The 21584-nt window shown below is 47.5% G+C and overlaps 1 protein-coding gene across 1 annotated transcript in view; it reads right to left on the reverse strand.

Annotated features, from left to right (window-relative positions):
• Positions 1 to 394: 394 nt before the first annotated feature.
• The window catches only part of FGF18 (fibroblast growth factor 18), a 73297-nt gene continuing 52107 nt past the window's right edge, over positions 395 to 21584 (reverse strand). Inside the window, exons 4-5 of the mRNA XM_005232361.4 lie at positions 19445 to 19551; positions 395 to 695 (exon numbers count right to left, since the gene is read on the reverse strand). Of these exons, the coding sequence (XP_005232418.1) occupies positions 429 to 695; positions 19445 to 19551 (374 nt within the window). The 3' untranslated portion in view covers positions 395 to 428. The remainder of the gene's footprint in view (positions 696 to 19444; positions 19552 to 21584) is intronic.

Raw genomic sequence — 21584 nt, forward strand, 5'->3', positions numbered from 1 at the left:
ACCGGCACTTTTCGGGGCAGGGTCTCAGTAACTTTGGGAAAGAACTTTGGTTTTCTTTGGTTTTATTTATTTATTTTTAATAATTACCTTTTTTTTTTTTTCCTCTGGGGATATGCTTGAAAAGTTGTCCTTTCCAAAAAAGCGAAATAAGCACCTGTGTGTCATCAACAACAAGAAGTCAATTTAAATAGAGCAGTTCATTTTGTTTTTCAAGTCACAATAAATCCCTAACAGCTTTTCCCCAGCGTTTGCCATCTAGTCTTTTATTAATTTTTTTTATTTTTATTTTTTTTTAAACACAATGTACAAAAATAGAGCTTCTTCCTTATTTTTAATGTAAAAATATTCCTCTGGTGCAGTTTTTTTTTTTTCTTTTTTTTTTTTTTTCTTTTCTTGGTTTATTACTGTGACACTGTTTTTGTCTATTTTTAACTGGGGTTGGTGGGTCGTATTCTCTTAGTCCTCTTGGTGACTGTTGTGTACTTGAAAGGTTTCTGTATCTCCACTTGCCCCTTTGGGTACCTCTTCATAAAATGTACATCTTGCTGGTTTTCCCGGGTCTTGGGCCCTTTCCGTGGCCTCCCTTTTTTGGTGAATCCAACATACCAGCCTGAATATTTTGCTGACATCAGTGCCGTATAGTTGTTTTCTAGGACTTTTTCAATGAAGACACACTCCTTGCTGGTGCCATCAGGCTGAAAAAGGGGGGGGGCGGGGAAGGAAAATAAAAAATCATTATTCAAATGCGAGCTCAGTGACCAAAACCCAATTTGGCATAAGTAAAATCATCACATCTGGACCTTGTTTTTGGTTCAAACTTTGTTAATATGAGCTGTAACAAACATCAGCTGAAATAGACATGAATAATAATAAAAAAAAAAGCATGAAAGCATGAGGTCATCATTTCATTTTTTTTAAAACACTCCTATCCAAGGAGAGAAAGATTTTTCAAAGACAACAGTTAAGTTTATCCAGTTCAGTTCCTTCAATTGCAAGCAAAGCAAGACATTTAGCTTTGCTTTTTCCATTAAGAAAGGAGGATGAATTGAATTTGTGCCAGGGAAACATCATACTTAATCAGAAAAAAACAAACCCCCCCAGAATCCCATATGGGCCAAACAACAGTGTTTCTCTTTTCTGCCGCTCACTTTTGTTTTCCAAAATACCTTATGGGCTTGCATCCATAACTACCCAAATCCCACTAAAACCATTACAAGCCTTAGTCTAACCCTTCCCAGGGCTTTGCAAACTCTCCCCCACCACATCCCGGGTGCGACACCTGGCAAATAAAACACGCATGGAGCTCTGGGGATGAGCAAAGGGATGGAGGAGGCACCGAGCCCACTGACCCTGCTCCAGCCCCGGGACCCTGGCAAGCCCCAAAGGCAGCAGTTCTTTCGGAACCACATCGTACACCCCAGGCTTGGCTCCGACTCGCATCCCGGAGCAACATCAGCAGGGAAAGCACCATTCCCACGCCAGAGTGTCTCCCCGGATGGGACAGCATCCCACTGGCATCCCAATGAGCCTGTAGCTGGAGGACTATGCTACAGCAGCGTTCTCAGCCACCGGACCCACTCCAGCTCCGCTGCCGGGGGTGGAGGGGGACACAAGTGCCTGATCCTACACCTCTGCACTCCCAGGACAGGATTTCGTTTGGAAGAGGGTTTCGTTTCCGGCAGCAGAGGCGACACGGTCCTTCGCCTTATCCAACCTTTCCATCTCAGCCTAAAAGCAGCCACCCAAAGCTCAATGACCCAGCTGAGGAAGCCATGTCCCTAAACTGCTTTCCTCCTCACAAAGGAAACCAGGATTAGCACAGAACTGGAGGGCAGAAGCTCCTGAGCATGAGCACCGCTCCTCAGCCACCCTGTAGCACAGCACCCGCCCTGCTGGGACTCCCTGCCCGAGGCAGCTGCTGCTTCGAGATTTTGGCAATCAGGGTTCACCTCAGCCTGGAGATCCAAACTAACCAAGATCCAGAACCGGACTTCGAACATGGCAGCATGTGGATCTCAGGCTGGATTCAGGACTCTAATTTACACAGCACACACCACACCGGAGGGAGTTGCAGCATCACACAACAGCATCTTTAGGTCCTTCAGCACAGAGGAAATTCTTCTCACCTATGATCTTCTGCCAGAAAATGTGTTTTGCCCTTTAACTACTGAGTTACTGGTCCTGCACCTAGAATGCCACGTGTCGTTGTGTGCATCGGCACTTTGGTTTAGATAGATCAAAAGATAGCAGGGAATAGATACAGATGCACTTCAGCCCTGGATGTTGTCTCAGCTCTGGGTGTTATATGGATTCCTGACAGGGATAAGCACAGTATGGACCACCATACAGGACTTAATCTAATGCTCAGCAAAGCCAGAGGAAGGATTTCCATCACAGTATTAGTCCAATCCAACTCCCCGCTGAAGTCAAATAATGAGTTTTTCAATACTGCAGGCCCATGCTTGCTGCTACACTTGCCATTAAAGTCTCCCTATCCCATCTAAATGGCAGCAGCCCCCTCAGCCCCCAGCCATTTCACCCACCCTGTCTGGGGGGACAGGAGAGGTGCAGCAGCACAACCAGCGCAGCACCTGCAGCGACAGTCGGTCCCCCGGGCTGCAGTGGCTCTGCGCAGGGGCTCTGCTGAGCATGGCAGCCCCACACACTTACCGCCCCCTCCCCACGGCCAGGTCAGCCTGCTCCAGCTGAGAAGCCTTCCCAAAATGTCCTGCACAATCACAGCGGGGTCCAGTGCAGTTTGTGGGAAGGGCAGGGGACCATGGGGCAGGGGGGAGCTCCCTTGGGCTGAGCTGGCCCAGGCTCCCCCACACCTCTGATCCCTGAATAACCACATATGAGATACAAACAGAGCTGCGAGGTAGGAACCATCAGGCATGACAACCCAAGCCAGAGTCACACAGGCAACAACAGTGGAAAAACTTTGTCATCAGCAGCCTCCAGGACCAACCATCCCTCCCTGGCTTGATACCTTTAGCAGAGCTTCAGTTCAATCCGTGCAATGAAATGTGATGTTTACCCCAAAATCATTAATACACCATCCTGCCTGAAGGGTTTCGTTACCATGGGTAGGTCTTATTAAGATGGCATGGGAGAACATGGCAACTTCTGCATCAATCATGCTAATCCAGGATCCATGTTCCCCATATGTGCCCCCTACATGGGGGCACAGCCAGCTCTGCCCCAGGACCAGCAATCTCCATCCCGGGCTAGGCACAAAGGTCCTAATTTTATCATGTACAACTGGAAGCTCACAAATGCTTTAATGAATGGCAGAACCAGGCAAAGCTCAACGGTTCCAGTTCCGGGGGGGGCGGTTGTTCTCCAAGCCTTGGGTTTGATCAAAGCCACATGAGTGGGGATGGGGAAAATCAGTCGACACCACGGGGTTCCACCAGGTTTCAATGGGAAGCCATAAAACGACCCCAGGTTTCTCAGGGCTCAGCCCACTACAAACCCTTCCCCAGTGAATGGAGAATTTTTAAACAATACCATGGCTGAGTTTCAAATCCACCCAAACCCAGGTGCTGATGAACCGACCGGATCCGTACCGCAGGGGGAGCAGGTAATTGGAAGGGCTGTTTCCCCTACGCTTGTGGAAAGGTCCTGGATTTGAGCCCTGACCTTGTTGCTAGGAGAATTAAGGCTTTTTCATGCAATTTGGGAGGTTTCCGCTTGTACTGCAATGTCAGTTTCTCATGGAAAATGAAGACTGGAATGAAAAGAAAATGTGTGTGTAGGAGGGGGAAGTTATTCTATTAATAACAGAAAAGTATTTACTTATACCTTCAAATTTGCCGACAGAGCCTAAGACGAAGACAGGAGGTGGAGGAATAACAAGGTGCAACTTCAGGCCAACCTCAGGGCTAATTTGAAGTAAACAAGGTGCATGAGATAAAATAACTTCGTTCTGGAAAAGGAAGAGCTAAATGATTTGATAACATGAAATTACAGTAACATTTACAAGTGCCTCAAGATAAATCAGGATAAGGACCTCACTTCCCCAAACAGAGCATTCCTGTACATGCTAAGACATGTCAGAGACAGACAAATGTTTCCCACATACTTACAAGATGATTTTACAGCATCTGTTACAATCCCCAATAGAATAAATCATTCACACATATTACCTACACCATGGAGAGCTGGACCCATGGCAATCTATTAGGCACAAAAGCAATTTATAAGGGGTTTCAATAATTTTTGAGTGTCACCTTGCTTTCACTAGGTGCCCATCACTTAAGATCTAATCATGTCCCTGTTTAAATGCCAGCAAAACACTCATTGGGTCTGTCACCCATCCCCTCAAGGGCTCCTCCGAAGAGAGGAGGAGGGAAGAGAAAAAGCACACAGCTTTGGCCGAGCATCACTCCCTGCTCCAGCCGCCTGCTCGCCCTTCCCCAGGAGCTCCTGGTGCAAACGCTTGCCGCCGATACAGGGCTGCACCTTCTGCCGCCGACGTCAGCCGGGAGATGGTGCCAAGCCACATTTTGCACATGCTTAGCTGTCAGGATGCACCTTGCAGAGCGCTCGCCCTTCAAAACATGGAGGTTTATATTTTGAACTGATTCTTTAAAATAAAGAAGAGTTCTCAAAAGCCTTGGAGCTGTGCAAAACTGCTTAGCCTGGTGCAACGGCACTGCCATGTGATGGGGGAGGGCCTGTACCCAGCCCCTCATCCCCATCAGCCCTGCAGAGCAGCTCCAGAGCATCCCACACGTGCTCGGAGGACCAGCTGCTCCTGGTTTTGCTCACCACCATCCCACAGGCAGCATCTCCAGCTAAGATCCCTGCTCAGAACAGGGCAAGACCCACTGCAGAGGATCAACCTCGCTCCTGCAAAAGGCACAGGCTTTCTTCAAGTCAGCACCTCCTCGTACCTGCAACCAGCCACCCCCAAATTACCAATTTTGCCCCCGGGGCTGCTGCCTGGCTGTGTGACAAGGCCATGCCACCATGGAGGTGACAACTTGCTGCTCCGTTCTTTGCAGAGAAATAATTCAGAGCATTTTTTGTTTAAACACACCCCTAGCAGCCGTGGGAAGAGGTGGTAGCTGTTAGCCAGGCTTCTGATAAATGCCTTATAAAATACCCGATCTAAACGCCACCTTCCAGAGGAACCCCTCGGGCATCAGCCAGGTCTGCGCAGAGGCGAGGGGCAGCACAGCCATGCCCGTAAGCCCCAGCAGCAGGAAGCACTGGCTCCAGCTGAGCGTCTCCTGGAAATAAAGGCTGGGAACCAGCCCCAGGCACAGCGAGCCGCTGCGCAGTGACAAGGGGGTGGACCTGAGCGGTCCCAGTCCCTTTCTGGAGCAGGGTTAGGGCACCAGCTGCCATCCAAGGCTCCCCCTCCAGAGAGGAGTACCTGGAGCACGGAGCCGCACCATCCCCCCTGCAGCCAGCAGCAGCGGAGCTGCGCTGGAGCCAGGGGCTCTCCGAGTGCCCTGAGCTTACCAAGGAGCAGCACCGGATTGTTTGTGCAGAGCATTTGGCAATGGGCTCTCCAGTATTAAACGTGAAACATGTTGAACTGACACTAAAGCAGAATTAAGTGCCAAAGCATTTGCTGCTTCTACAATTACACTCCAGAGCGCTTTGGTGCTCCTGCTCTCCTTTTTATGACCCAACTTGGTCTTATTGTAGTTTGGCTTTCCCGTTTTAAGTTCTCCAAATGGAAAGGATCAAAGGGCTCTTTGTTGTCGTAGCAGGAGCGCTCCTCCGAGCGAGGCATTCCTGCCACTAACAGCTTGCTGCTCAGGGGGAATTCGCGGCAGCCTCTGTGCCACCAGCCTGAGCCAAAGCATTAGCAGGTGCAGCAACCGCCTCCGCCTTCCCCCTATTAGCCTGCCACACTAAGCCACCTGAGCAGCTTTTTATGGGAAAGGGAGGCCAGGGCAGGTTTTCTCATTTATGCTTCACAAATCTGGCTCAGTGGGCACCGGCAAATCCAAACTTCACTCGGCTTTTACGGCAACAATAAGCTCACGCAAGCGGCTTGGGTAACACCACGGTGTGGGGAGAGATGCCTCCAAGGCTGAAAGGTTTCTCTGTTTGCAAAGATCAGGGCACAAATTAAGCTCTATGAGCGATGCTGTGTTAAGCTGTCGTTAGCTAAGCTTATGTTAAAACACTTCCCCCCCTCCTCAAACGATGCCGCATTAGAAGCTCTCTGGGTAAGGCGACCGAATGCACTGGTGATGTGCTGCAAATAATAACAAACACCAAACTGTACGAAACACGTCTGTGATGACCCAGGAATGCCAGCTTGGCACAGGGCGCAGCAAGATTCAACCTTTCAAGTGAGAGGGGGATGACTCTCCTGTCTAATTATCACCTTTCTGCAAGTTCAGCCCCCCAGGGTAGAAGTCAAATTGTAGAAATACCAGCCCTCCCTACAAGTGGGAGTGCTTCCCTCTTGCAAGGAAAGCAAGGCCCCTCATCCTAAAAATCCTGGAGCAGGGAAAGCTGCCGCTCAAGCAAAAGGTTCCATAGAGGTGTACACACCCATGTTTCTTCCAAGGAAAAAGCTGGAAAATGGACCCTTTCCGCACCCCTCCCTCCCCCTCCGCAGACAGACGGATAGGCAGAGGGGGTTCCTGAGCACTGGTGCCCCACCGTGCTGGATCTCACACCACCCCCGGTGCGAGATACGCCCACTGAGCTCAGCTATTATTTCAAAGGGCTGCTAAAAATTTCCCTTGAATATTAGCACTGTTAGATTCACACACAGCATCATACGGAAGAAATCCTACCCTGTATTTCCTAAATTTTGGAGCAGTGACAGCAGGGAAGCCTTGGGTTTTCAGGAGACTTGTGGCTCAGCAGTCCCAGTAAGCCACTCCTGAAGCATCCCCAGCTGATGACCAAGGGCTGCATCACTGCTAACACTTATAAAGCCCCAGAGCTGTTCATGCAGCAAGAACCTAGTGACATAAGATTTTCAGGAAGCATATCCCTTTCCCTGTGGTTTTGCACAACCTCATCTCAAAGTCAGATGGGCAACGCTCAGAGCCTCCTCCAGACTCACTCCACTCAGCTTGGAAAATCCTGAGTGGAGGAAGGTACGGCAGGAGCTGTGTTAATGTCACAGCTTTTGGCGCTGCCACCTCTCCCCCTTCGCACGCACACCATTTGCAGGTAGGTGAGGAAGCGTGACGCCGAGGTGGGTACCACAGCTGCCAGACCCAGCAGTGCTGTGGGAGGTACAACCCCCTTGCAGCACAGCAGGTGTGAGCACCCTGCCTGCCGGTAAGCTGGACCCAGCCATCCTCGTGCACCTCACAGGGCATTATCAGGACAGATCCGTCATAAGCATCCTGATGCTCAGCATCCTGGATTTATGGCAAGGCACCCTGACCACAGAGACACCTCTTGACCCAAATGCACATTCTTGCTCCTAGACTGGGCTGTAAATCAGGGAAGCTGCATCTATAACTGCCAAGAGTTACTCAGCTTCATGCACGTTTCCTCTAGCTCTCTGGCCTCTGAACCTGCACAATCCTCTGAGGAAAATACTTAGGAGTCATGATGGGCAGTTCAATAAAAGTGTCTGCCAGCACAGCGGAGAGGTTAATTATGTATACAGGACATCTAAGTGCATTCATCACAAAGCCAGGGAAGTAACACAAAACCCGTGCGGAGGAGACCTCTGAAGAGAGGGTACATTTCCATTCAGAGGCCCAGTTTCAAAGCAGCATTGCCCATGGTTGCGCCCACCTGCCCACAGGCACTGGGGGTACATCCCATCTCTCCTGAGAGCATGCCAAAATGGGCACAGGCTTGCCTGCCTGGGCTAGGACACATAGGCTTTGCAGAGACCTGACCCTGTTAGTACCACACACAAGCCGCAACAGCCAAGGAAGGAAGGGAACAGTTTAAATTTTTTTCTTTCCTTCTACCTTTCATTCAAAAATTCCACTTTTCTAACAAGTACCTGTTCAGAAACCCTCACACTGCCCTGGAGGAGCATTTTGTCACAGGATAAACAGGTGGACACAGAAGTGGAATGTTTGCAGGGATGAATCAAGCAATGCTGAGGTTACGCCAGGACCTGCCTCCTAACCCGCTCCTTCCATCCCAGGCACACTTCTTCCCAACAGAACGGCAGGACAGCACATATCCTAATTAGAGCAAAAGAGGTTGGCTTCACCTGGGAAGATGTACAGTTGGTTAATAGAAACTCCTAACTGCATCCCAGGGAGCTACATGTACTTACTATTAATGATGAGAAATGTCAATCGCTTTTTATATCAACTTTATGAAACCAGTAGAAAATTTAGGAAAACTTAATTGGAGTCAAAACTGTGGGTTTCTTGCAATAGGAAGCTACTGCTTGGGGAGATCTGAAACCTCAGGCAGGTTTCAGATGTGACACCCGAGCAGATCCATGGCATCTACCATTACCCACATCTACCCGATCCAGTTGCACATATGCTTCTGGGTGCTCAGCACGCTGAGAGCCGGGGAGGTGTTTACCCCCCTGTACAAAGCACAGCCTGTCGGTCAAACGCGCTGCCGGGGTTTGCTGTTTTTTTCTTCTGGAGCAGTCATTTCCAGCCTCCACCGAGACTCCACAGGCTAGTCCTGAACTTTCGTAAAAGCCAATTAAGAGCAGCAGCGTATTTCTTGTAGGCTTAAATTCATTATATAGGAACCTATGCCACTGTAGGAATTTTTTTTTTAATCTTGTTTAAAACATCAGGTCTAGATAATGAGTGGAGCAAGAAGACAGGACTAAAACAGTTGCTGACCCCATAGCAGGTCTGGTAAATCCCAGATTTATACATTAAACAAACTTACACACTGACTTTTTAAGTTATCGTTTCAAACAAGTGCAATCTCATTCAGGTGACATTCTGGTAGTAACACCAGTTTCCTTGGGGCAAGTTTAAATCAGTGGAATTTAGGACCAAGAAAGCTCACTGATTGTCTGCAGGATGGCATTAGTTCTTTTCATGTCAAATTATATGACTAAGAAAAAAAGATAAATCCATGATCAAATTAAGTGCCATCCATAAAAAATGATCATCCAGAATTGTTCGAACCTGTGAATGACAAATTTCTCCATCTGTATACAACACAAGGCATTTGAGATTTGTCCTCCCTTAGGAAAACTTAATATCTTTAAGTACCTAAAAGACAATGTAAGAAAAAGTCAAGAACAAAAATGCATTTAAGCAAGATCTACTTTTCTTTGACCTTAAAAACGGTATTGTAACAGCCATGTCAAGTGGACTATCTTTTGCTACTGTTTGGAGCTACTGTCTACTTCAGAATTAGCCTCTGTTCTCACTTCATCTCCAAAAATTAATTAAGAGTCAAGTAGAAACAGCCCTTGACGAGCAGGATCCACCTGATGTGTGGATGTGCATGTGCATGATGAATGAGCATCTCAGCTGCATCCACTTGAGGAAGACAAGGCTGCATCGCTTTGCTCCCTGTTGCAAGTTAAATACACCAGCGTATTTGCAAAGTAACATTTAGAAGAAACATCATCCTCATCTTTGTGACACTCAGACCAACAAAAATTGCACTTGGGAGATAAGATGCTCTGAGGAAAGCAATTAAATTCAACTTGACACTTGCCAGCACAAGACACACACAGCACACCCTCTCCACCCAAACAGGGTGAGTCATGACCAGGGCTCAGGGATCCCCTCTCAATAATTTTAATTAACATTTAACCTTAAGGAACAGAAATACTCCAACATGACACACAGCTGCAGCCACCAAGAAACACAGGCGATAGGATGTTAGCAGCTTTATGGTGACACTTGCTCCCTGAACACAGAAAGAATTAAATTAAATTATCATGCAGCTTTGAAAAGGCGGTACTTTTTCCCTGGAAGGGGATATACAGCTTCCAGCCATAGGACAAGGAAAAGATTTAGAGATCAAGCTTACAAGCTTGGTCTGCAATGTGAACCTTGACTTTGCAAAGCTCCAGTCTGGGAGAGAATTGGTGCTTCTTAGGAATATCTAAAGGAAAACATGAAGTTCGCTAAAGAGGAATCACAAGAAATCCATAAACTTGTTACACTCTCCGGTGACCAGGCACAGCCTGGAGATAAAGGGCCAACACTCACATCCTCAGCTGAGCAACTGCGACTCTCTAGCATAAAAAAATACAATGCGGTAATTATTTTTTTAAAATAAAAGGATAAGGGACCTTTTGCTTTATTTTAGAGAAAACACAGCATTGTGTCTGTGATGACAAGCTTATGTTAACGGGAGATGTTCATATATGGCTTAAACACGACTACGACGACCTCTTAACCACATGGCCTAGCCCACGAAACAATGTATGAAGCACCAGTCCCATCTCGGATGCTACCACCACCACCCGAGGAAGCCCTGCTCACAGGATTCACAGCTCATGTCATGCACGGCTCCTCTACTCAGCTTGGTTAAAGCAAAACCTGCTGGCCTTGCTCAGCCTGAGAGGATCAGCATCCGTCTAGGGTGCTTAGAAGATTGCAAGAACTGAAGATAGCACAGAAGGACATAGCACAGACCTTAAATATTCACATTAATAAGATGTTAGGTGACGTCCAGCCAACACTGTCAATGTCCTGCCCGGCAAAACAGCTGAACACAAATCCCAGCAGCCCACTGTGGGTGTAAACATGCTTAATGATGTGCTCCATTTATGAAACCCAGGACCTAAATCTATCAGAACATGCAGGTAAAATGTACATACAGCACTAACAACTGGTCAGCAAAGGGAAGACACTGGCAAATGCCTACGTGGTGGCACAAGCCCCTCTCTCCATTCAGTGCCCTGAACAGCCCAGTCTTCTGGCTCAGCCAGCCTTCAGGGATTTGGCAGCCAAGCTTACCTGCATGCATAGGCTAAGAATTGATGCAATTTTAACCATTTGTGAAGCAAAGGAGCCTTCTCCATACAAGCATATTTCTCCCACCTCCTCAACCTCTTGTGCCATGTGAGCTCAAGCCCTGCCGGTGCTCCCCAGCTACCCCCATTCCCTCTGCAAACTCTCCCATCTCTCCTTCCCAAGACTTGCAGCCATTCAGTGCTTATCAGCACCCACCAACCTGCTCTCCCTCTTCTGCACACCAAGCTTCAACCTGATCTCTACTCTCCCTACAATACCAAGATCAGCCACCTGCCACCCCACACCAGCACAAACCAGCTAAACTTCTTCCATAAAATTCATCACCCACATTTACATCATTTTGCCCTCTCCTTCCCACCTCCAGAGAAACTGCTGTGCCAAACACTGCTATAAACAAACTGCCACAAATACAGAACCAGGACAAGGCCCATTGCTCATAGCAAATATTAATGCTGTAAAGGTCCAGTGAGCTCACACAAACTCCTACCATTCTGAAGGAACCACCGCAGAATCAGAGCCTATCCACTTCTGTGCCAAGGCAGCCTCAGTACAATAAACACTGGAAAGTAGTTTCACCGGGCTCAGCCACAAATGGCTTCTTGGGAATCATGACACGGTTGTGCCATCCAGAGCGAGGATTCCTGGAAAAGCCGGGTAACACTCAGCGCCTGACGATTGCCTCTGCTCAAGGATAGGAGCTGTGGCACCGGGGCTCCTGCTGGCCGGGCGTGCAAACCCAGCACAACGTACCCCTCCGGCTGACACCTCATCCCTTCCCTGCATGCCCACAGACCCACAGCGGAGGACAGGGTCACTGCAGCCCTTAGGGAAGGTGCACCATGGGGTCTGGCCAGCTCTTAGCACGTTATACCCACCAAGAAGTAACAGGACAAATGATTGTGCCCACATACCCTGAGACTGCGTGATAACAAGATCCCTACCATCACACCTAGCCACTTCCCCTCGGGGAATTCTTCTGACATATTTCCAGCACTGTAAAGGTTTGAAACTGCAACAAACAAACCAGATGATACAAATTCCACCAGCACCCACAAAAGTTTCAAGGCAATGCTTCAGGTTGCCCAGCAATGGGAAAGGAGCAGCTGTGAAAGGCTGCAGTGTTACCAAAAGCCTCATGATATTTAGGGGCTGAGAGTGGAGGAGGGTGATGGCTGATTTTAGCTTCTACTTCTGCTTTTAATTTCACGAGAATCTCAGCTTCTAAGTTTTCAGAACAATAATTCATATTTTTTCCACTGGTCACAGGAAAAAGTCTGATTAGGTGAATGCAGAAGATTCTAATGGCTCAACTGAAAGAAAACTGGTTTTTTCATCTCATTGCTTTTAAGACCTTTGCAATCCTGCAGGCCCTGATTCAAGATTTTCAGATACTTGAGGCTGGTTTCAGATCAGGTCCCTGTTCAAAGTACGACAGGGTCCAAGGTTGCTTGGTTCCAGGTTCCACTGAAGGCGTTTATTTAGATGACTTAAACTAAAACGAACTCACAGGGGAGTGAAAGCCTGGGAACAGTTGGCTTTAAAAAAGGACCAATCCCACTCTATATGAAGAACCAGACTACAGTTCAAAATGAGATCTGAGTGGGATCCAGCAAAAGCCATGTCAAATTTTGCTTTCACATGAGATGCCAAGTCAGAATAGTTTATGGCTGAACATGTCACAGAGAGATCCGCAGAACGCACGCTATTAAACCCGACACCCCACTAATTCTGGTCGTGTTTTTGTTGCAAATTCAGCATTCAGCCCCAGGAATTGTTAGGTTTTACAAGCCCCTTTCAAGCAACCTGAATACTGTGCAACTCCAGCAAAAATCCTGGATAAGCGTCAAAACCCTGTGAAACTCAGAGTTCTGCCCCAAATCCAAGATGCAGTTAGGCGTGGGTTTAAATACACAAGCTGAGGAGGGCAAACACCTCATCTACCACATTGGTTTCAAACTGCAGACCTCAGAGTGCCCCTCTGCCCTCACCACACACCTCCTGACACCTCTGCGGCACACCTGGCTGTTGGGCTAGACCCCGGTACCAGGAGGACTCGCACCCAAATGCCAGGCAGGACTGGGGCACGCAAAAGGCGTCAGGCTCAGAGCTCATTCGAGTCTCCTTGTCTTGGGCTAATGCGGACCCCTGGCCTTACAGCAAGGCACTGGTTTCCCACCATCGGTGTTTCAAAGGTAGCTTTTCAAGAAATCTCAACCTCAGCCTTGACCAACGTCAACTGATGAAGCAGCTGGTCCAGGTACATGGGTAAGGCTTCGGAGAACCCACCTGGTGTCTCCTAACCTGGGCAACTCTTGCTGTCCTACAAAGGGTGGCTCCCCCCGAGCCACCTGGAGCTCCTGCAACACAACACATTCCTTCTCCCATCAGGCCAGAGGTACTATAAAGGGCCAAGACCACATGCATGGGCCATAGCAAGCGCCTTCACTCTTTGATGCTGTCAGAGTTTTTTTAGCCAACTTTCCTGACTAAACACACACATGCTTCAAGAAAACCCCTATTTTAAAGCTGTAATGTAAACAACCCCAAATTATTACTATCCCCTAAAGGCTACTGCTGGCAGGCATCAGTGATAAAGCTCTGCCAGAGCAGTCTGGCATCTAGCAACAATTTGTTTGTTGTCCTGCAAAAATACAGAGAGCCTTGCCATATGGTATTAGCAACTTTCTGGTAACATTAAGAAATATATTGGCTTGGAAAGCAGTTATCGCACCAGAAAAAATCTTACGTCTAAAAGGCAGATCTCTGCTGTAAGTGGTATCAGCACACGGTGCTGGTCAGGGGTGGGGGAGAGGTGATGGTGGCCAGCAGAGCCGTGCCCCCTCCAGCCCCTGGCACAGATGACAGGTCCTTGGCACAGCCAGGCTTCAGCTGGCACAGCTTTTCTTCGGGAGCTGGACCGTGCTCGAAGGCACGAGCTCAGCACTGCTCGCCTGTGCTTTGTGAGCGTCGGCAGGGCTTCAGCACTGCAGACATGGCATCAGCACAGCTGTCCCCAGAAAGCACCCAAGTGCCCTGTCATCGGCCTGAAGCAATGCCTCAGCAACCCTGACCAGCCAGGGGGTTCATACCGTTCACTGAACAGCTTTTTCCCACTGTTCACATAAAGCACAGAGAACAGAGAAATAAAACTCACTAAACTCATTAAAATATTTTGGTTTGTGTTGGTTTTTTTTTTAAAAAAAGGCATGTATACTATAATGATTTTCTGAGAGTATGTATATACCAGGTCACTGAGGATTTTTCAAAGAAAACTCGAAGAAAGTGGTGCAAGTCAAACGTGGATTTGGTGGGCAATCACCTGTTTTGTAGTATCACATGCTCTCAGGCTTGAATTCTCAGCAGGAGCTGAACTGATGTAACTAGCAGGGACTTCTTGGGATACAACGTTACTGCTCTCTCCTTCTGTAGGGCTGGCAGGGACAATACCTGTGATAGATCCCCCATTCTGTCTATCACTTTTCTAACTCTGCCCCTATTTCTGGAATTTTCTCTGTGGCCACACCCTACCTCAGAAGGACTCACCCCCATTTACAGCAGTGTGGGAGTTTCCTGCGGACTCTCAGTATCCAGATTCCAGCCGTCTCACATGGAGCAGCATGACACAGGAGCACAGCACGCGTCTGACAGTCACCACACTGCCCAGACTCCGCCTGCATTCCGAGTCCCATCCCACCCTGAGAAGATGGCTCCGACACCCACCACCTGCTTCTCCTTCCTGGAAGAGCTCAAGGAAAGACGTAACGCACTGAAAGATGGAGCTGTTCTCAGAATGAAACCAACAGGGAACAATAATCTGCTGGATCTGGAAAAGATCTAATCCACCTAATGCCACAGAAGAACACTAGTGGGATTGCTTGGAGCATCTTCTGAAGAAACTTCTGGATCAAATCAAAGATGTGCTTAACTCTTTCTCCATACTTCTCAAATCTTCTGGATTCCTTCCAGTCATTACTTACCTTCCCTTCTTCTATATCTTGCTCTGAAAACTGATGTCTCCCTCGAGACACTCTGCAATAAGAAGACTCTCCTCCCACTTGGCAGCTCTGCAGGAAGACACAGTCCATCCTCCTCTGCCCTTGGTCAGCCCAGAAAAACAGGTCTATTCTCTCCTCTCCCTTTATAGCTGGGAGTGCAAAATACGTCTTACGGATAGCTGCTAGAACCTGAGTGCTGGTGTTGACCAGAGCACATGATCCCATGGGTGGCTGGTAGAGAGCCACAGGAAATTCCCTGGCAACAACGCCTGGGGATTAGGAGATGCTCTCATCACCATGTCCCAGCCGCTCACCCTAGCAGCACCAAAAGGAAAAGCCATGGCTTTGGTCATCTTGTAGTGGTGCCGACAGATCCAGTTTAAGCTCCACAGAGATCACGGACCGCTTGCAGACACTCTCCTGACAAGGGGATTGGGAAATCTCTGCAGCGCCTTGCAATTCCAGAAAGCATGGATTTGTTGTAAGGACAGGCTCAGCAAGAGCAGTCAGAGGTGGCCAAGCTAATTAACAGCCACCTGCTCACATCCTGGGGCTGCTAATCCTTGCTCTGGAGACTTAAAAGACTTACCTTTGTCAGTCTTCTACAAACATGAAGTCCCCGCTTTATTGACACCCTTATCTCAACATATGAGATAAGAGAAGCTGAGGCACAGAGAAAATAACACAGAAGGGCTCCCCAGGAGAACCACAGTTAGAAACTCAGAGGTCCCCAAGAGACCTTTAGCTCCTCTTCCCCCCTAATACTGAATTATTGCAAAAATTCAGAGTTCTTGTGTCTGAGGTGACCAGGCATGTTGCACCTTGTCATGAGTGGATAAGTCACATTGCAGCTGTCCTTGGAAGCACAGCTGAACCTTTCATAGTCCCCTTCTCCCCCATGTCTGTAAGAAGCTTGAGATGAATAAACAGGAATAATAATAATAAGCCAAAAGATTTTGAAGAAAAGCACCTAGCATTCTTGTTCTGAGTTTTCATACTTTCTTGTTGCAATATAACTCCACCATAAATCCTGGAGAAGAGAAGGCTCCAGGGAGACCTTATTGCAGCCTTTCAGCACTTAAAAGGGGCCAGTAAGAAAGACAGGGACCAACCTTTTAGCAGGGCCTGTTGCAATAGGACAAGGGGTAATGACATTAAATTAAAAGAGGGTAGATTTAGACTAGATGAAAGGAAGAAATTCTTTACGATGAAGGTGGCACTGGCTTGTCACCTTTCATGCAGCGTAAAGTTTTTGGTTATTTTTCTTGATGTGCTTTTCATAATGTTAAGTTGGCAAATGGTTTGCTGTTACAAGAAGGTACTGAGCACTGGCCCAGGTTCCCCAGAGCGGTGGTAGATGCCCCATCCCTCGAAACATTCAAGGTCAGGCTGGATGGGGCTCGGAGCAAACTGATCTAGTTGAAGATGCCCCTGCTTATTGCAGAGGGCTTGGACTAGATGGCCTTTGAAAGTCCCTTCCAGCCCAAACTATTCTATGATAAAGTTCAGTGTTCCATAGAGAACTTCAGCAAAATCAGAAAACTCAGGACCTACAATTTCTACGTGTCTATACATAGAGGCACCAAAAACCGACAGGCAAAAAAATATGGTCAGAAGGAAAAAAATAAACATTTCTTGAGCCTTTCTTCAATATAACACCAAGAATCAATGAAGAAACACAACCCAATTTGTTTTCCCCCAGTGCTGGCCACTTTCAACAGAAAGTTCACTCCCTGTACAATACCTGCCCTGTCTCCAGTTTTCATAAGCAGCATATAGAGCTTCAGTGACCTCAGCAGTTGCATGCTGCCACAATAAATAAAATTAGAAGCCTGCGCAAAACAGCTCTGAGCCTTTTGGCCAACACTGGCCATGAACACGCAGTTGGTAACAAGCAAGTGAGGGAGAAAACACTAGGTTTGGGGCTCCTGAGAAAGCTCTGTCCAATGGCCACCAGTCCCGCTGGCATAGGTGCAGTTTCTGATAAAGACATGAAGAGGAAAAGGCTGCTCATCCCAGCCCTGTGGTTAGTCTGTTCTCCTGCAACACCACCGGCTCCGAGGTGGGGAGCAAGCCCTGCCCCTGGAGCTCTTGCATTCGGCACCAGTTCCAGCTGAGAACAACAACAACCTGCTCCGGTCTGTAATACCCTTTGTAGGTGATTATGGGAAACAAAAAGGACTAAATTCAAAGCAGGTTTTCAACTGGGGGGGATCCAAAACTGCTGACTGAGGAGGAGAACAAAGCCAGATGGCATACGCTGGTATTGTTAGGGATTATGCAGTGTAAGGCAATAGGAAATGAGCAGAGAAAAAGACCTGGTTTGGTCCCATGGCTCCTCTCTTGCCAAATGAACATACCGGGGCAACCGTGAAACAATCAGTTTATGGGTTTCATTCCCCTCCACCCCCAGACTGAACTTAAACATTTGTATAAACCCAGGCGTAACTTTTATCTAATGTTTTCCTTGGGGTTTACTAGCTGTTTAGAGCATTCAAGCTAAAAACACTCCCTCAAATTCTTGCCACAAAAAGAGCTGAAACTATGATACTAATTAAAACCACACTCTTTGGTATCAAGAAGACATGCTATTATTTTCTTTTTTTGCTCATGAGAAGCTGTTAATATGGGCAATGAGTCTGGAACATTTTCCTTCCAAACACCATTCTCCGTACCCCCTCCTGCTCAGGTCGGCTGGTTTGTGAACTTGTCAGCAGTCTGGGATGGGAAGGTTCATACTTTAAAAAAAAAAAAAATTCTATTCTTGTAACAGCAAACCATTTGCCAACTTAACATTATGAAAAGCACATCAAGAAAAATAACCAAAAACTTTACGCTGCATGAAAGGTGACAAGCTAAAGAACTGTCCTGCCTTGGTGCCCAACAGGCGAAATCAAGGGATGAATCTTGCCTAAATATATGACACATTTTGAAAAACAGCCTCTGACTTCGCCAAGATGCTCCTGGACACTCAGCACAAACCAGGAAAGGATGTGGGTTGCACTGTGTACCACTGCTGATCCACCCTGGCGTAAAGGCTATTAAAGGAGAAGGTAAGATTTCATGCTCATTTTACCCCATCTAATTTGAATACTTTAAGGTCTCCGTTACTGTGGTATCAGCACCTCATCAATACCCACAAAATTATCCTTATAACATTTCAGGAAAAAGTGCTATTATCACATTTAAAGGATGGGAAATTAAGGCACACAAAAAAATAAAAATTAAATCAAACTAAGGCACACACACACACACCAAAAAAATAAAACTCCAGGTTTGTGTTCAGTGCAATCCTCAAAAGCATCCACATGTATCCTGAGAGGTCTAAATCTGGTTAGAAAACAAATTTCCTTGTCCAAGATCCAAAATCTCATTCAAAGCAGCAATGGCACCACAGAGGTACAGGGAGCAGAGAGAACCAGCTGCTTTGGTCCAGTCCTCCTGGAGCACCAATTTCCAAGTCCCTGCCAACTCTGAGCAGCGCCCTGGACGCTACCTGCTTGGCCAAAGCAGCTCGGCAGTGGCCCAGGCAGGCAGCCACGGCTAGCAGCTGCCTGCCAAAGATCTGGGCTTAGTCTCGACAGAGGCATCCACACTGCTCATGAGGAAAACAGAAGTGGCAGGAGGGATGCCCGGGGCAGGCGCTTGTCCCGCAGGTGTCATGCTCAGGACCGCAAAAGTAAATAAATTTTCATCAGAGCAATTTGTTTTCTGGTTTCTGTTCAGGAGTATGGCTTTTGCTGTGTTGACTCAAAACAAAACTCAGCTTCCCTTTTTCACAGCCACAGAGATGCTAGATTTCAATTCCTGGTGGTGCAAAGCGCACACAGTGGAGGAGGGGGTCTTTATTTTATTTTACATTTATTTTTTGGAGATAATTTAGATATGAGCGAGCTCCTGCCTGTTAGCAAGCTTCTAGGTTCACCAACAACACAGAAGAACTGCCTAAGTTACAAAACCAAGTTAATACATAAAAAATATGACTTCAGCAAAGAAGTTAAGCTGGATGGGTGAATACGCTGAGTTTGTTATGTTTCCATTGTGTGGGGATCCAGAGTAATAAAATATCCCTGTAATGCTAGAACCATGAGGCCCAGCCCCGGTACCATGTTCAGATTCCAGTATTAGCTCTGTCACAGCTTCCCATGGCTCCCCGCTGAAAGGGGCCTGACGTTGCCCACCTCCCCAGCACCAACCTCCCCAGCACAGTGCTCCACTTGCCCTTTTACTTTGAATTTCCCTCCAAAGAAAGATCAAGTAATGAAGTTATTATGGAGACGGCCACGACACTGGGATGCTGAGATGACATCTCATGTCAGTTTAACACAACCACAAAGCATGAACCCACCACACCCGAAGCATCATCAGAGAATCCCAGGGGTGGCTGCAGAGCTCGATTTTAGGGGTGTGGGGGAGGGCTCGGGGAGGGCATGGGCTGCCCTGCAAACCCCACGTCCCCTCCGTCCTGCTTTTCATTTGAGGCTGACAGGCGAAGCTCGAACACATCATTACAGCCTTCAGGAGGCTGCTAAAGGTAACACTCATGTTACAAATGAATTAATGGGAAACACTTACCTTCCCCACTAGCTTGCCTTTCCTGTTCATGCAAAGGTAGAAGTCTGTCTCCTTCCCTTTGATCCGGACTTGACTGCCAAAAGTGTCTGTTTCCACTAGAAGCTGGGCTTGTAAAGGAAGAAGGAAAAAAAAAACATTTACCAATGTGGTCCCATTAAGTCAGAGCATGCAAAGCTCATCAGCATGTTGTCCCATCACCTCTACACGAACCACACGATGCTGGAACGCTCTGCAAGGCAAGAGCCCAAGGAACCACCCAGGGGGCTGAGCTCTGGGCTTGGTCACAGGTGCAGATCTGACACGTCTGCACTGGCTCCTATGTGGATGCTCCAGATTTAATGCCCGTTTAGCACAGAGTGTGCATACACACGTGTGTGCTTCATCCATCCGCACCAACCCCACCAGCCCATCAGCAATATCAAGCTCAATGCTAATGCTCTCCTTCACGCTGCATAAGGGTTCTTGGACAGTAAGAATGTGGCTTTTATTCTCATGAAGATAAAAGATTAGCACAGCAAGAACAAAACTCCTGTCCCCACAGCCAGCAGCCCTCAAACACTGCACAGAAGTGGTCCAGCCACATGCTCATGGCGCAAAACATTGCAGTGATGTCCCGAAGCTCACCACAACAGCTAGCAGGGGAGAAATTTGGCACTGCTTATTCTGTCTGATGAACACCCGCCCTGCAGACATCCTCTGTGTGTCTAGCCATGTTCCCAGGAGGTCACTAATTACTTTCTGGCAGTCCAGGTCCATGACTCCTGCTCTACCTGGGGGAAATATGCCCAATTTCATAGTGCCTCACACATTTGGTGAGGCCAGAGCTCGTTTGCAGCACTGCCAGGAGCCACGGTAGAGGACAGATTTCTGCTGCACCTCCATAAACCACCTGCCCTAGTACAACTGTATTTGCAGAAGTAGCCAAACTACCACCCAGATGTGTAGCGTGCCATCACCATCTCAAAAACCTAGACAAGTCCAAATTCAGCGTTTTATTCCATCTCTGATCTAAACATGAATTCCAGTCATGCTCAAGGTTCGGGTTCCAGGAATTTCCCTGAAGAGGCAGGAACAGGCAGACTGGACATTTTGGTTCAGATCCATCTCCGATACAGAGGGGGAGAAAGGAGACATGGTCAAAACACAACACAAGAATGTGTAAGTGTCAGCAAGTGCAAATCCACGGTCCTGCTCTGGAAATACTCATGCTTGTAAGACCCAAGCCCTACCGTAGAAACATGGCTTTTGCCAAACTCTGGAGAATGTTTGATCTGTGCTGCAAAAAGTCACATTCTTTTTGGCATTCATATTTCAAACTTTAAAACCCTTTAAGAGCAAATATGCTCACTGTAAGGATTTACCATGGGGATAGAAATAGGAGTTTGTTTCATTTAAACACATTAATATTTTTCCCACTTGTAAAGTCAGCTTTTGGCTTCTGCAGCAGTGCAAATATCACAAACCTTTAACTCACAAGGGCCCTAAAAGGAGTTTTTCCTTTGCAGCTCAGTCACATATGCAAGTTCAGGGTTTTCCAGTTACTAGCTGCTTACATTTATTTAGGTCTATCTGTTAAACTTGTTATCACAGGGGATATTTAAAGAATAACTTCTTTCCCACAGCAAGTGGGATAAAGCCTGTATTATAGCAGAATACTATTTGCAGTCATGCATAAATATGGATATTTATCTAAGCCTTTCAGAGACACACCATGGCTTTGGGTATCCATGATGGAGAGCAGCTTGCGAGCGACAACTGGGTGCTGCAGGGTTTCCCTCCGCACCTGCCAAGGTGGCATGGAGCCAGTGACTACTATAGGTAAGGAAGGGCCACGTGAGCCAGAAATATCGCAGTAAGGATATCAAGATAAGCTAAGCCAGGATGGCGGAGGACAACACAGGGTCAAAGACCAGTCTTCAAGAGGAGGTTAACCAGTATGGCATGTAACTTGGTGAATGTCCACTGCTCTGAGAAGTTCAAGGAGTCTGCTCAGGTACAACGCAGCATTAATAGAGAAGGGAATAGCCAAAAGTATGAGTGTCTTTAAAAAGGTGACTGTGAAATATCTTCCCCCGCCATGAGCAGAGGCCTAATGGCCAGCCTCAGAGGGAGAGACCAGCAGCCTGCACACGAGGGACCG

This window comes from Falco peregrinus, chromosome 8, assembly GCF_023634155.1.
Source record: "Falco peregrinus isolate bFalPer1 chromosome 8, bFalPer1.pri, whole genome shotgun sequence".
NCBI lineage: Eukaryota > Metazoa > Chordata > Aves > Falconiformes > Falconidae > Falco > Falco peregrinus.